Raw genomic sequence first — 16655 nt, forward strand, 5'->3', positions numbered from 1 at the left:
TTTTTTTTTTTTTTTTATGTTTAGGTTTAGGTTAAGGAGCGTACTGCTCTGATACCATGAAGAGAATAGAAATTAGTATATCGAATGGAAGATGTTTACATATATATACTAAGACACAGCTTAAACCTAGTACTAATTAAATACGTTTAGAGTCTTATACGTATTGACTCTTATAGAAGATACAAATTTTCTGTTATAATGTCACGGGTTTAAATACCACCCAAAGACAGGATGAGCTCAGGAATTGGGTTTTATCTAAAAGACCTCTTATAGGAGGCGTTTGGGAAACACATGTTCAAGAAGAGAATACGGTATCTATTTTGACTCGTACTTTCCTTGGATGGCGATATGAATGCAACTACTCAGCACAAGCTTTGAATGGTCGCATTTGGGTTGTGTGGGATCCCTCACTAACAGTTTTTATCTATAAGAAGACTGATCAGGTTATTTCTTGTGGGGTATACGATCCTTCTACTAAACAATCTTGCTCTGTTTCATTCGTATATGGTCGCAACTGTATGATAGCAAGAAGGGAGCTTTGGTCCACGTTGGAGGAGATTCACAGGTACAACAGTCAAAGAACCAAGCCTTGGCTCCTGCTTGGTGATTTTAATCAAATACTTCATGCCACTGACCACTACTCAATGCCCCCTTACCCTCTTCCTCTTCATGGCATGGGGGAATTCCAGACTTGTGTGGAAAATTCTCCCATGGAACGGCGGAAGGTCCCTTTCAAATTCTATAACTTTTTCACTACTCATCCTGAGTATGCTCAACGATTGGATCAAGCTTGGAACGGTCCTACTACTAGTGGATCACTGATGTTTGGATTATGTCAAAAGCTAAAGGCAGTCAAGATGACCTGTAAGGAACTGAATAGATCAAGCTACAATAATATCCAAGCAAGGACCGCTGCAGCCCATGATGCCCTTGTGGAAATCCAGAACATAATCCTCAATACTCCTTCCCAGATTCTTTTTCAAGAAGAAAAGGTTCTTAAAAAGAAATGGCTAGAACTATCTAAGGCAGATGAATCTTTTCTCAAGCAGAAATCAAGAATCCGTTGGTACAAAGAAGGGGACTCAAATACTAGCTACTTCCATAGATCAGTCAAGGCACACCAAGCTAGGAATAAGATAACCTCTCTTATGAATGAAGATGATGAGAGGATTACGGATAGGGATCAGCTGAAAGGGATGATCATAGGTTATTACCAGCAGCTCCTTGGAACCAGAAACCGATCAGTCCAGCCTTTATCTATCCGGGAAATTCAGGAGTTGACCACCTTCAGATGTAACAGCTCTTTATCGGAGCGTTTACAAGCTATTCCAAGCCCAGAAGAGATAACTGTTGCATTGTTCTCACTTCCCCGCAACAAAACGCCTGGACCAAATGGTTTCACTGCAGACTTCTTTGTCACTTCTTGGACAACAGTCGGGACAAGTGTCATTGAAGCAGTCTTGGAATTCTTCAAAACAGGGAGACTCCTCAAGCAGGTGAATGCAACTATAATTGCCCTAATATCGAAGGTGGTTGTATCGGAAAAGCTGGGAGAGTTTAGACCGGTTTCCTGCTGCAATACCATATACAAGATAATTTCGAGGATACTTGCGAAGAGACTCCGTATGTTTACAGATCAGGCGGTACAAAGAAACCAGGTGGCGTTTATAAAGGGAAGGTTGTTGTGTGAGAATGTCCTGCTTGCGGCTGAGCTAGTAACCGACTTCCACAAGGATGGTCCTATTAGGCGAGGATGTCTCCAAATTGACATATCTAAGGCCTTTGACAATGTGGATTGGGAGTTCTTGGCAAACGTCCTTAAGGCTCTAGAACTACCTCAAGTCTTTGTTAACTAGCTGGTTGCGTGCTTTACCTCCCCTTCATTCTCAGTGGCCTTAAATGGGGAGCTAATATGATATTTTAAGGGTGAAAAGGGTCTCCGTCAAGGTGATTCTATATCTGCTCCTCTATTTACTCTGATCATGGATATGTTATCAAGGAAGCTGGATCAAGCAGTGGAGCAAGAATTGATCAAGCCTCACCCCTTGTGCATGGATCCGTTAGTCACACACCTGAGCTTTGCAGATGATCTCCTAGTTTTCTTCGCTGGAGATGAAGGTTCTTTGAGAGCTATCCTTGATGTTTTAGCTGAGTTCAAACTAGAATCAGGACTAGGAGTTAATCTCTCCAAATCATGCCTTTTCCTAGATGATAACAATCGAACTGCTATAACTGACATGGCCTCCAGACTGAACCTCCTTCATGGTTCACTCCCTGTGAGATATCTTGGAGTTCCACTGATCACTCAGAAGCTTTCAGAAACTGACTACAGGCCACTGATTGATAGAGTCAAGGCTCGTATATCTGATTGGACTCATCGACACCTCTCCTTTGCTGGCCGGTTGCAACTACTACAATCAGTTATCAGCAGCACCATCAACTTTTGGGCATCTATCTTCATGCTTCCGAGCAAATGCATCTCTGAACTAGAGCAAATTTGTAATGCCTTCTTGTGGAAGGGGAAATCAGAGTCGGCACAAGGGGCAAAAGTTTCATGGGAGAATGTTTGCACTCCCAAAAAAGTGGGTGGTCTAGTACTAAGAAGATTGGTGGATTGGAATCAAATTTTTGGACTTAAGTTAATTTGGCTTTTGTTCTCTCAGGTTGGTTCCCTATGGGTTTCATGGGTTAAAAAGCATCTGATAAGGAGCAAAAGTTTCTGGACGGCTGACTTTCGAACTTGTGGTAGTTGGATTTGGAGACGTCTTGTGAAGCTACGCTTACTGGCAAGACCTTTCATTACTTGTGAGATTGTTTCGGGCAACGATACTATATTCTAGCATGATAATTGGACTGGTTTGGGACCACTTTTAGAGGTCATTGGCGATGCTAGACCACGGGTTACAGGTCTTGAGATCCATTCTAAAGTCTCTCAGGCAGTCGTCAATGGGGACTGGTCCATCCCTCGTGGGAGAAACCCTCAAGTTCAACTGCTTAGATCTTGCCTCCATGATCATCTGCCACCTTCAGTTGATCTGGGAAAGGACATCTTCTTTTGGAAGCTCACTCCGGATCAGGAAAATGGATCCTTCTCATCCATAAAGCTTTGGAACCACCTCCATCCTGCTGGTCCTTCGGTCTCATGGCATAACCAGGTTTGGTTTAAAGAGAAAATCCCGAAAATGACTTTTATGACATGGTTGACAACTCTGGATAGGCTAACAACTAGGGATCGAATGAGAAGCTGGAACCTGCAGGTGCCCTCGGATTGCCTTCTTTGTATCGTAGGGGAGGAGTCTCGGGATCACCTATTTTTCCAATGCTCTTTCTCGAAGGTGTTATGGCTGGACTTCTTTGCTCATCTTCGACCTCCACTGCAAGCACAGGGTTTTATCGGATATCTGGACTGGATAAAATCACCCACCACCAACAGAAAGCTCAATGTTATATGTAAATTGCTCTTTCAGGCTCTCCTCTACTGGACAGAACGTAATGTGAGGCTTCATACCACAACCTTCTCCTCTGTTGAAAGGATTAAGAAGGAGATCCAATTACTACTCAGGCGCCGACTTATTGGACTAGACAATTTGGCAAAGGACTCGGTCGTCCAAACTCATATACATGACACCTACCTCTACCTTTGGTTTCAAAATTTCCAACCCCCTTGAGATGCCATGCTTTGATTGTATTGAGAAAAATGTTTTGTTTCATTCTTAGGCCATCTATTCTCATGTAATTTAACTCAAGCTGTACCGTTCTCTACAAATATGAATATACCGGTATCTATTTAAAAAAAAAAAAAACTATCATCCTTGTTGTAGCATGAGTTGAACTTTATTTTATATATTTTAAAATAATTTTGTAATATATTTTATTAGTTTATATATGTATTGTAATAAGATTCATAGTTATAATTAATTATACATCATTTCCTATGCTATAATTTCAATAATGTTTATCCTATATAAAAACTTAAATTTGATAAATATTTTTTTTAAAGCGAGATATTATATTAAAACTTCTCATAAGGGTTCATCAGGTAGAATTGAGATCACCCATGAATTCTGTTTATTCAAAAATCCCTAATTTGATATATATTATATATATAAATGTTATATTTTTGTAAAATTAATTATGATTAGCTTGTTTATAGTTTACTTTAATGTACTTAGTTTTTTTAATTCTTTCATATTATAGTTACATATTATATGACTCATGCTACAACACAAACTGATGTTTTTAAAAAAATTTAAACAGTAGATTTATTTTTACAAAATAAAATTAATGATGTTATTATAGAGAAACACACATTTACATCTTACTTTATTTAAATATTTGTTTTTGTTGGTGTATAGTTTTTTATTTTATCAAATATTTCATAATATAGTGTCGGATTTTGACCTGTGCTACAACAATATACCCTTAGTTTGTTTTCTTACAAAAATATTTCATTATAGATCATCGTATAATCTATAAGCAAAGGCAAAGGCATTATTAGCGACAATACAACAAAGCTGGATCAGAGGTTTAACAAACATTATGTTTGAAAGAGATAATAAGACCATCACTAGAATACTCAATGGTAAACTAGTGGATATCTCAATTACTAGCATCGTCGAAGATATCAAGGCATGATCAACAAAGTTTCAGCAGACTCAATTTGTACTTGCTTATAGAGACTATAACAATACTGCTCATCACTTAGCTAAATTTGGTTGTAATTCAAACATGTTTTATTATGGGTGTTTTTCCCCTCCCTTCTGGTTCTCAAACCAATTGTATTACGATTATTACCATTCATCAATATAACTCATTTTTGCTCAAAAAAATAAATCATCATATAATCTTAATATTTACATTTAATTTGCAGCCTATTACAAAGATCATAACTCATTGCATCAAATAATGCATTACACACTTAAAGTATGTTATATGTATATTTAAGATATTTGTTTTACAAGAATCAAATTAGGGAATTTATAATCTATAAAAAAAAAATTTCAATATTTTATCATTTTTTCAAAAGAATATCATGTTAAGTTATTTTAAAATATTTATGAAAAGTTTAATTTATTATGTAAATTATGCATTTCAACAAAAAAAATGTATGAAATTGAAAATAAATATTCAAGCTCAGATCCATAACTCAGTCAAAGTTATTGTTGAATATATCTATTTTTTAAAGAAGTATACTTAGCCTAAATTTTTGATCTGTTATAATTTTTTTCAGAAATTGAACAAATTATTTTCGTTTTTAAAAATTCAAGTCATAATAACATATGCGAAAAGTATACATTAATTTTAACTATTGTATGAATTGTTTCACATATATAATCGAATTGGTTATAGTAATTTACTTATCGCCTATGTAAATGGACCGACTCAATACATTTTGTTTTAATGGTTTGATTAAGTGTACAGTACAGTGTAAACAACCAGTTCACATTTGATTGATCCTTTCCATTCTAACAAATCTGGATATTCTACATTATTTATAGTAATTAATATGTGAATTTGTCAAAGAATCTGACATTAATGTTCTTCAAAACAACCTATATATACACCGCTTTATTAAAATACTAGTGGTAAACCCGGTGCTTTGCACCGGAAATTATCATCAATGTATTATGTATTTTCAGTTATACTGCATTGTATCATAATTAAATGTAACGATGGATATGTGAAACGTAATAATATTTGTTTTCACATATACTTTGTCATTCGACCGAATAAAAAGAATATTAGGTGAAATGTCAACAAATTTATCATCTAAAGATTGTATTATGCCTCCCAGAATTAAATGTACTGTGCTTGTTAAAATTTTAAAACATTACAACAATTTCTCAGTTTGGGACACTATAACTAAGTTATTGTAATTTTCTAATTATGGTATAGTATTGAGTATTCTATTCACATTTTTTTAGTTGTTTTTATAATCAAGAGAATTTGTAACCTGGTGGGATCATCTTCTCTTTCGTGTATCGTCCTAGAAGCTTCTTTAGTTTTGGATGTGAAAACGTCTTCTTGGTGAACTTCTTTTTTTACTTTACACCATGATTCTCTACATTCACACAAAAAGCAAGGAAGACAATGTTAAGATCAAAGATGAGCTTGTAGAAATCAATTTTGTAATTGAACTGATGTTTGCTAAACTGTAGGGGTATTATACAAACACAAAAACTGGTTGCCCATGCTGAATAGGGAATGATAATGGCTAGAGACATGAGTTCAATGTTATTCATCAAGCTTTAATCGTGGAATTGGTGTGAAAGCAATGAACATTTTTTAGCCGATTGCAATAGTACATGAAAACAACTTAAAAGACAATTTAAATTAGCGATCTACAAAATTTTGGTGGTAAAAGATAATAACAAAATTACAAAAGAAAAACTCTTGATAGATGGAAAAATAAACAGAGAAAATGAAAGAAGGGAAGTCTTTTTTTTTGGCTTCATAAGAGATTTGGAATAATGGAAACAAACGAAAATAAAAATATGTAATAGATAGAACTGTAACTTTTTTTTTTCAACAATAAAACTGTAATTCATAGTTGCAGAACAGGGATGGAGATCATGGGTGAACAGTTGGAGGAAAAGTAGGACCGTAACTTTTTTATTTTCATTTGTCTCAAATAATAGGTGTAAACAAATAAAAGGTTTTGGACAGTTTTTAGATTTCTTTTTCTGCTTGATTTCAATTTGTTTTTATGAAATATAAATTATGAAAAAATCTATTTGGCATGTTTTTATCGGGCAAGTGACTTGTGCTTTATAGGATAAAGGATATTTATTTCGATATGGAATAAATTTAAATCCTATTGAAATATCTACATACTATAGTGGTGAATCAACTAAACAACTTGTCTATTAGTATTATATTTGTAATAAATACACTCAACCAGTTCAATAATTATATGTGCCTAGAATATTTTCAATGGCTGAAGAAATATTATTTGTTAGAGAGTTTTAGAGAGTTACCATTACTAAGTTTGAGTAGACCATTTTTTAGGAGATTTATAAAAACTAATTTTATAAAATTAAAAAAAAAATAATTAAACCAAAATTCTGAAATTCATCATACCTATTGAAAGCCGTTAAACACCTAATGGCATAAATTGACGTAATTTTTCTTAATAAAATACAGATGTTTATAGATTCTCTTTGAGCTTGACAAAAATGTACATGATTATGGTGTGTCTTTCGTCCAAAAGACACATAGTCAACCATAAAGCTGAACTGTAATGTCTTCAGCTTATTTGAAATATTCTAACTTGATTTCAACCAAAATAAATTAATACTCTATAAATTAATAAATTAATAAACATTATAAACTAATAAAATTTGTTATTTCTAAGTCGGGACAATATAAAAAGTAACATTATTCGGTAAGATAATAAGATAATATTTTTTTTGAAATCTCCATATAAAATATGGTCCTAATAATATCATAAATTAATAATCATGTAGATTTACAAATATATATATATATATATATATATATACTGATATAGTAAACTATGTTTCTCTTAAACTTCATATCTATAAAACAATTGTTATGTTGTATCTTCATACTAAAATGAGATAAAATATTCTATAACATTTCATAAAACAGCTAAAACTTTTTAAAGTTTTCAATTTCTAAATATGCATCATTTACATTTTGATAATTTGATAGACTATTAAAATACGATAATTGATATTCTTATTCATAAATTTGAATATGTATGTCATGTGTATAAGTGAATTTGTCTATAATATTTGTAATTATTTAAAATTTACAACATCCAAAATTCTAACCTTATTTTGCAAAAATTGTCTCAATTCATAATTTTTAGAAAATTAAACAATTAAAAATATACCTATAAATTAATAGTTATAAATTTATACTATAAAATAATAAATTAAGTGTCTTGGTCCCAACATTATTAATTTATAGAGATTTACTATATGTTCACAGCCTTCTGCTATAGCACCATTATCGCTTTTGTTAAAGCTTAACTTTAATGTCTTAATCTCATTTGAAATATTCCAACTTTTTTCAACCTTTGGCCACAACCTTCTGCTAAAATATGCATGTCTTTTGAGAAAAGGGTGAAGAAACAGAAAAAGATAGCTACCCACCCTCAGCCCAAGGCAACTGAAAAGCTGGATTGAGATGAGCTGTCTACCAAACAAGCATGAGAGACCCTGCTCATAAACTGAAACCTGCTTCCGGATCTTCTCCATCGCTAGCGGATGGTGCACCTACAGAACAAGCACAGCCGTCTGATGCCTCTGCACCTGTTTCACACTCAAAATCTATAGGTGCAAAGGTGAATAAAGAGGAAAAAAGATAGCTGCCCGCCCTCAGCCCAAGGAAACTGAAAAACTGGATTGGTTGGAGCTGTCTAAATGCTTTATACCGATTAACTTTGTAGCAAACCAAAGAAAGAAAAGCATTAGAGACCTGCTCCTAAACTGAACTACAGCTCCCTGCTTTTGAGTCTTTGAGGCATTCATTACATCTTTCTTTCTTTCTACTTAGTTTTTTTTTTTTTGAATTGAATGTAAAATTATATTCAACCAAAAACCTTGTTTACAATGAATGCTTCAGTATGTTGGAATGAGGTTTGAGATAGACATTAGCAGTTCATAAAAAGAGTCAAAAAAGGTAATTGTAGTTATCCCCGAGGAAGCGGATGAGTAGAGAACCAAAGCCGCAAGCCGTCAGCATAGCTTTGATCTCCCAGTGATGCGATCGAGGTAAGGCGATTCCAGATATTCTTGTAAATGTGTTTAATGAGAAGAGCTTGCGGAGTGGAGCGCTCACCATGTCGACGAGCATTTTGTTCCTGCCATAGATGGTACAGGGCAGACTGAAATAGGTAGCAAAACAGGAAAAGTTGGAGACGAGGGAGAGATGGACTGGTGAGCAGAGCGATCAAGTTATTCCAATCAGCAGAATAGTGCGTGACAAGGAGAGGCTGAGCTAGTTTCCTCCACACACCGGCTGCAAATGGACACGAGAAGAAAAGGTGATTCCTAGACTCCGCTGCAGAATTGAAGAAACTGCAGATCACTTGTTGGCCTGAATTCCATAGCTTGATTCTATCACCTGTGGACAATCGGTTATGTAACGCGAGCTACAACATAAAGGAGTATTTCGGAGTAGAGTAGGAAAACTAGACTCCCTTGTACCAAGCAACTGTCATATGTGGCCGGCGACTGTCATACTTAGTTTTGTCTTTGGGTTATGCTTTAAAATGGATGTAATGAAGCTTGATTACAAGGATCTTCCTATGAGGCATAACTTAGATGTTATGCATGTAGAAAGGAATGTGGCTGCAAGTATTCTCTCTACTTTGTTACATTTTGGAAATCAAAAGATGGTCTAAATGCTCGTAAAGAATTGGAGTATCTTGGTATTAGGAAGGATTTGCACCCTAGGACTCAAGGGAAACAAACATATCTTCCTTCAGTTCCTTGGTCTATATCGAAGAATGAGAAAAAATATTATGTAGTCATCTTGTTGATTTCAAAGGACCAAATGGCTATTGTTCAAACATAGCGAGAGGCGTATCTTTAGACGCAAAGTAACAGGTCTAAAATCACTAGTTAATGCAGCAACTCCTTCTGATTGCACTTAAAGGTCCTAGGCTAGCAATTGTACGCTTATGTGCATTTTACAACCACCTGTGTCAGCGAGTAATTGATAGGGAGCAGATTTTGGTAATGGAAGCTGAGATTTCGAAACGATATATGCATTTTGAAAGTTTTTTTCCGCCAAGTTTCTTTGATATCATGGTGCACTTGATGGTTCATCTAGGAAGAGAAGCTCGGTTAGGTGGACCTGTCCATTTTAGATGGATGTACCCTTTTGAGAGGTATAAATTTTCCCTTTTTTTGGTTAGTATTAATATCTCCATTTTATTCATTTATTTCTAACCTATAATTACACTACAAGAAAACAAGGCGATAACTGACGAAATTATTGACGGCGCTAATCCGTCGGTAATTACTGACGAATATCTGACAGAAGATTAGTTTGTCGGTTGTTCGTCAGAAAATTACTGACAGACAAAATCCGTCCGTAATCCGTTAGTTTTTATGACGGATTACTGACGGTAATTTGTCATAAATAACCGACAGAAAACTGACGGATATTAACTTTTCGTCGGGTGTGTCAAAATTGGTCTATTTTTTTGATCTGTCGGTAATCTGTCAGCAATAACCGAAGCAATGTGGCTGCAAGTATTCTCTCTACTTTGTTACATTGTGGGAAATCAAAGGATGGTCTAAATGGTCTAAATACTCAAAGGATGGTCCACTGAGGCCCTTCTCCACAAGGTGTATTTTGATATCATATTGCAAAATTCCAGGTTTGGTCTTTTTATCTCCTTGTCCATCTGTAGCAAACCGGTGTATAGAATTATGGAACCAACGGATAGAAAACGTCTTTTGGAACTTATTTGAACACTGCATCTATGGTGGTACAAATCTTATATGAGAACCTGGCTATTAGAATCACCTATAAGCAGCACCAACCTTCTAGATTACTTTCAAAAATCCCTTATTCATCTCTACCACCAACTGCCTAAGGGTTTGAACCTAAGATCTGTTAATTGTGTTCAGTGTAAATTCGACTACAAGCTTTGTGTGGAATTCCTTAACCTCCATGGCCAAGTGCTTCATGTGAGGGAGGACCCACCTGCTATGTTACGTTTTTTCACATATGAATTCAGGTATACCCTTCTCACAAATCCTAAATCCACCCTCCTCCAGCCGCCTAAAGGATGTAAGCTTGGGTTTGTATTATCTTTGAAGTGTAGAACTGACTACAAGCTTTGTGTAGAATTCCTTAACCTTCATGGTCGATGGCTTCATGTGAGGGAGGACCTACCTGCTTTGTTACTGTTCTACACATATCACTTGTGATTCCCTTTAGTAGCTTCACCAACAGTCTTGAGATTTGGGTCTAAAAGTGTGGAAAACCTTGAACTATTGTTCAAGGGAGGAAGACGAAGCCAAGGTTCTCTCCATGATGGAGGAAGTTGGACGCAAGGTTCTCTCCATAAGGGAGAGGGCGGAGCCGAGGTTTTTTCCATGACGTTCATACATTATTGTGATGATACATCATTGATTAGTATATTATGTTATCTATAAACACATTAAGCCAACTATTTTATTTTCACTTTGGCATAGTTACTATCACGAATACATTGAGAAATTTAACATTAGTTACTATCAAAATATTTTTTTGTGAAGTTAGAAAATTGTTTTTACTTTCATTGGTTGTCGGAACAAGCCATTTTGAGATAGCAAAAAGACGTGAACATATTTTCTCCACATAGGAGGAGGGCAGAGCCGAGGTTCTCCCTATGGTAGAGAAGGTTGGACACAAAGTTATCTCCGGCAAGGGAGGAAGGTGGAGGAGATTGGACGCAAGGTTATCTTTACAAGGGAGAAAGGCGGAGCCAAAGTTCTCTCCATGGTGGAGGAGGTTGGACGCAAGGTTCTCTCTATAAGGGATGAAGGCGGAGCCGATGTTTTCTCCATGGTGGTCATACATTATTGTGATGATACATCATTGATTAGTATATTATGTAATATATTTTTTATTCAAAAATATTTTTGAGCTAACAATTTTAGTAATTAAAAAACTATGGAGAAGTGAAAATAATATATTTCGCTTAATGTGTTTATATAGACAGTTTCTAGATGGTGATAAAGAATATTTTTGTAACATACAAGAGTACATTTAGGTATAAAAATATACTTTTAATAGTAACATACATAAAAGATTTGTAAATGGATATAAATCAGTGTATTATAACAAAAATAAAATTTATATATAACATACAACAAATTTTAATAAATTTAATTTCATTTATAAAACTTTAAACCCGCACATCGGGCGGGTCCTCATCTAATATTGTATGAAAAATAGAAAATTTATTTATTTCGATGTTTGTATAGTATGCTATGTATACTTTTATAAAATTCAATAAAATGTTTTCTTTATATATGTGTTTGGTATTATGTATAACTAATCAAATCTCCCTTTTTGTAATGGATTATACAATTAGAAGTTTCGAACCAACGCAAAATTACGTCGACAGAAATCACCTGAGGAAGATGAATCAAGCTCATCAAAGTTTCGAATTGTATTTGGGAACGGTCAGAGGCGAGGCGGCGGGTTAATTGGTCGGATCTAACTAAACGTTATGTACAATGAAAACGCATAACGGATCGATCAAATATGAACCGGTTATTTACATTATACACTTAAACCATTACAACAAATCTATTAAAGTCGGTGTACATAAGCGAGAGTCTTAACCTTACTTGCAGTATGGGTCAAAGACTGGCTAATTTCTTCACAGCATCAATTAATCTGAATAAATCTTCAGTTTCAAGCCGCGAGTTGCAGAGACCCGCAAGCATCAGAAGCATGCTTGCCTTCTCTAAAAACCATGTTCCCTCTTACAAATGTCGAAACCACTTTGCCTGATAATCTTCTTCCCAGATAAGCTGAGATACTCTGTATATAAAGTCACCACAAGCAAAGCAAACATAACATAAAAGATTAGACATTCGGGTTTCAACATTAGCTCTAAATTGGTATTTTTCTTGTAAAGACTGTCTACGTACAGGGTGTTTGAAGTGAATTGGATGTTCTTCATCTAGCTCGAATTCGGCTTCAGGTTCCCACACTACAAGATCTGCCTGTTTTCCAACTGTAATCGCTCCCTGTAATTAAATCATACACAATTCCACCAATACTTATATGCTGCGATCAGTAGAGAATATTGAAGCTGTAGTTCTTATATAGAGAGAATAAGGCAGGCACCTTAGAGTCTAGACCAGCGAGTTTTGAAGGCCTATCGCTCCACCAAGAAGCTACCTGCTCGAGCGTCACTCCATACTTTTTCCCGCAAGACCATGTTACTGGAAGAACAAACTGCAAATTGGCTCCAACCATATACAAAATTTCATGAGTTATTTCTACTAAGAATATAAATATGTACAACATTGATAATGAAGACTTGTAACGAACCTGTAAAGACGATATCCCACCCCATGCTTTCAAGAAGTTACCATCAGTCAGGAGTTTGAGTTCAGGCTTTGTAGGTGAATGATCAGAGCTCAACATATCAATGTCTCCTTTCTAAATAATATTTAAAACTTCAGAATCAAGGAAAATGAGCCCGCTTAAGGTATAAAGGATTTCAAATGGAAATAAGTATACCATCATAGCTTCCCACAACTTTTCTCTGTTGGCTGCATCACGTATAGGAGGGGAGCATTTGAAACGAGTATCACCTTCTGGAATCTCTTCGGCTGAGAAAGCTAGATAATGTGGGCATGTTTCAACAGTTACACTGTCTCCTTTGCCTTTTGCTTCCTTTAATCCAAGCATATATCATGGTTTTAGCAATGAGGAACAACACCCAAATGATCATAGTGATATTAACTGCCAAAAATCGTAAATACCTTTATCAAATCCAAGGAAGAACTGGCATCAGATAAATGCACAATATGAACATGAGCTCCTTCTGCAGAGCCACCAATCCTTGTGTTTTCAGTAACTGATAATAAGTTTCGGATTGCTCCCTCCTCCCTAATTTCTCAGATAAAGATTTGGTTTCAGGTACAATAACCATATATATAGGAAACTGTATAGAGTGAAAGAACTCAATATTTGTGTCTCACCATGAAGTTGGCCTGGTTTTTAAATAAGTCAAATAAGAACGCGGATCATTTTCACTTCCATCTTCAATCTCCGATTCTTTCTCTATCTCTGCGTGAACAAGCAATGGTCGTTTATATTTAGCTAATACTGATAGTCCTTCCTGCAGAAACAAACAACATGTGTGGAAAAGAGTCAATCAGCAATTTCTTAATAATTCTTGAATCATGAGACAAGGATCATAAGACTCGAGAAAACAAAACCTTTATATGAGTGATGTTTGTCATTGGGAAATCGTTGATTCCTGAAGGACACATAAAGGACTGAAAAAAAGATTGACAGAATTCATGTTAAACACTTAAATTCTGAAAAGCAAGCCACAACTTTATAGAGCTTCATAGGACACATGACACCTACCTTGAGACCAAGAACTCCAGCATCTAAGAGAGACTCAAGAGCACTTGAGTTGAGTGCATTGTCAGGTACCAAACCTCCCCAGAACCCTAGAGAATACAAAGATTTAGGGAACATGTATATTGTATTGAATCAACAGATGTGGTAAGGTTAGATAGCAAAGAGTGTTTACCAACATCAACATGTATTCTGTTTTTCGCAGCTTCAATCTGCAAAAGATGCACGCATTGCTCGATTTCAAATCAACCAAGGCTGTAAGAATAGTGTAGAACTTACGAACTGGAAAACTAAAGTGGATGGCTTTACCTTGAGTTTCAAAGTTTCAGGAGATACAGTAGAAGGGCAACTGTTTAAGGGCATATCAACCAATGTAGTTATTCCCCCTGCCAGACAAAAGACAATATCAAGCAGGTAAGCGCGAAGAGACAAAACAGAACACACTCTTGAAACTAGAACAGACTCAGTAAATAGAAACATACCAGCAGCTGCAGCTTTCGTTCCAGAAGGAAACCCTTCCCATTCACTTCTTCCAGGATCATCAAGATGAGCATGCCTTTTCAAACCAACACAAGAAAAGTTCCAAGATTTTAGGGCCATATAGCAGAAACTAGAACAAAGATCGAATCATAATATATGGTTTTAAAAATATAAACATACACATCAATGAGACCAGGCATAAGGACAGCTTCTCCATAGTCAATCACTTTCACTCGACTCCTTTGGCTCTTATGCCAATCAACTTCATTCACCACCGACACAATAATCTCTCCATCCACCTCAACTGATTCAACAAATCAAGAGTATGCTAACTAGAAAAAATAGATGCTAGTTCCATAGAATTTCCAAAAAGCTTTGATCAACCACTAGAAACGTACCAGAACCAGAGATAAGACCATCGGGAGTGACGATGCGTTTACTAGAGATCCAGTAATGATCATGAGGAAGAAGACTACACCTCTTATTCGTTTCCTGCCATCATCAACAAACAAACACATCGGAATCAATTTTTCGCCCGGTTAATCAGAGAAGTCGGTTTTGAGAAATCGAAACCTGGAAAGAGCGAGGGGAAGCGAAGAAGATGGATAAAAGAGCAACGATGAGAGCTAGAAGAGGCAATAATCTCCATTGAAGCAGAGTCCTCTCCATCTCTATCTCTGGTGGGTGAGTGCTGTGAGACTGGATAGGTCTCTCTTATTGGTTAGAAGATTGGACCCACTTCGATTATGAAAACTTTATTTAACCGAAAAGATTCCTTAAGATTCGGTTGTCGAACTATCTGGGACTCTCTAAGGACCGTTAGATTATGTGAATGATTCATAAGATGGACGGTTGCGGTGAGAGAGAGATTTCGACAGCAACTGGGAGTATGTCCAGATTCCTATGGTTGGTTCACTTGTGTGCGCATTCAAGTCCAACTAAAACTATTTTCTTAAAATACATTTTTAAAAATAAAAATTTCTGAAAAATTTTAAAATTACTTTTTCTACCTAGTGGCTCGTTGATTAAAGCATGGGTAACAGTGCTTGTGACAACGAGCTAGATCCTAGAGTGATCAGACACCAAACAATACAAAAAGAATTATTTATGCAACTAAATCTTAAGATATCAATTTAGAGCTAATGGTTAAAACGATCATGGCATTCAAAACCACCGAGTTTGAACTGCTTAGAGTTAGATGTCACTCTTTCATGGGAAAAGATCAAGCCTCATCAGGATATCATAATCATTTGCTCGAATTCAATACCATGCATGTATATGTTTTTTTCTTTTCCTTTTGGTTTTTGATTTTTTTTTTCCCTCAAAGATTTGATATTGTCTTATATGTTGGATGTTCGTCTACATAAGATTCTACCAATTACGAAAATTATGAGGTGATTTTTTTCAAAGACTTCCAAAATATACATGTTTGTTCTTTTATTCTTTTAAATTTGTTGTAAAATATACTCAGATTTGTGTTTTAGGTTAGCAAAAAAACAATCTTTATGCGTTGTCACTTTGATGAAGTGTGGGAAAATAATGGGAAAGATATGAGGATTTAGTATATTGACGATTAATCATCCTTAATTTTTGATCTTACGTTGAAAGTTTTTGGGACTGGTTCGTGATACAATTGGTTTACTCATCTTTTAAATATACCCAATTGTTTTCTAGGTTAATTATTTGACGCATAAATTTGCTTATGTAATCACTTGTTTCCAAACATTATGTATATTGACTTTGTAATTTCAATTTGACATCAATGAAATTATTTGCCATAAAAGATACAATTGCTAATGAATTAATTAAATTAAAATAAATAAAAATAAAAATTAACAATGAATGTGATGGTCACACCTTGATAAAAAAAATTGCTCCATTATTTCCCTTTTTAATATATACAAAATCTTAATTGTCAGTTTATCTTTGGTTTAGAAGATAGTTGATTGATCTTTTTCATTTTTCTAGTTTTTGATATTTCTCTATATAAATTGGAAAGAGATATTATGTTTACTTTTATTCTCTGTTATGTGTTTATTTAGGAATTCAAATACAATTTGAAGTCAGCCATCATCATTTTAACAAGTATGGATATC

The 16655-nt window shown here is 35.2% G+C and overlaps 1 protein-coding gene across 1 annotated transcript; it reads right to left on the reverse strand.

Moving 5' to 3' along the window:
- On the reverse strand, positions 12195–15278 carry LOC104737355 (allantoinase-like). The gene is made up of 15 exons (XM_010457516.1): positions 15133–15278; positions 14958–15051; positions 14740–14863; positions 14562–14635; positions 14389–14465; positions 14255–14291; positions 14086–14171; positions 13932–13991; positions 13692–13831; positions 13473–13599; positions 13228–13383; positions 13036–13146; positions 12829–12939; positions 12630–12728; positions 12195–12519 (listed from the first exon to the last, which is right to left on the reverse strand). Exons 1-15 carry the CDS (start codon positions 15226–15228, stop codon positions 12391–12393), a joined length of 1521 nt encoding a protein of 506 aa, XP_010455818.1. The 5' UTR covers positions 15229–15278; the 3' UTR covers positions 12195–12390.

This window comes from Camelina sativa, chromosome 13, assembly GCF_000633955.1.
Source record: "Camelina sativa cultivar DH55 chromosome 13, Cs, whole genome shotgun sequence".
Classification (NCBI taxonomy): Eukaryota; Viridiplantae; Streptophyta; class Magnoliopsida; order Brassicales; family Brassicaceae; genus Camelina; species Camelina sativa.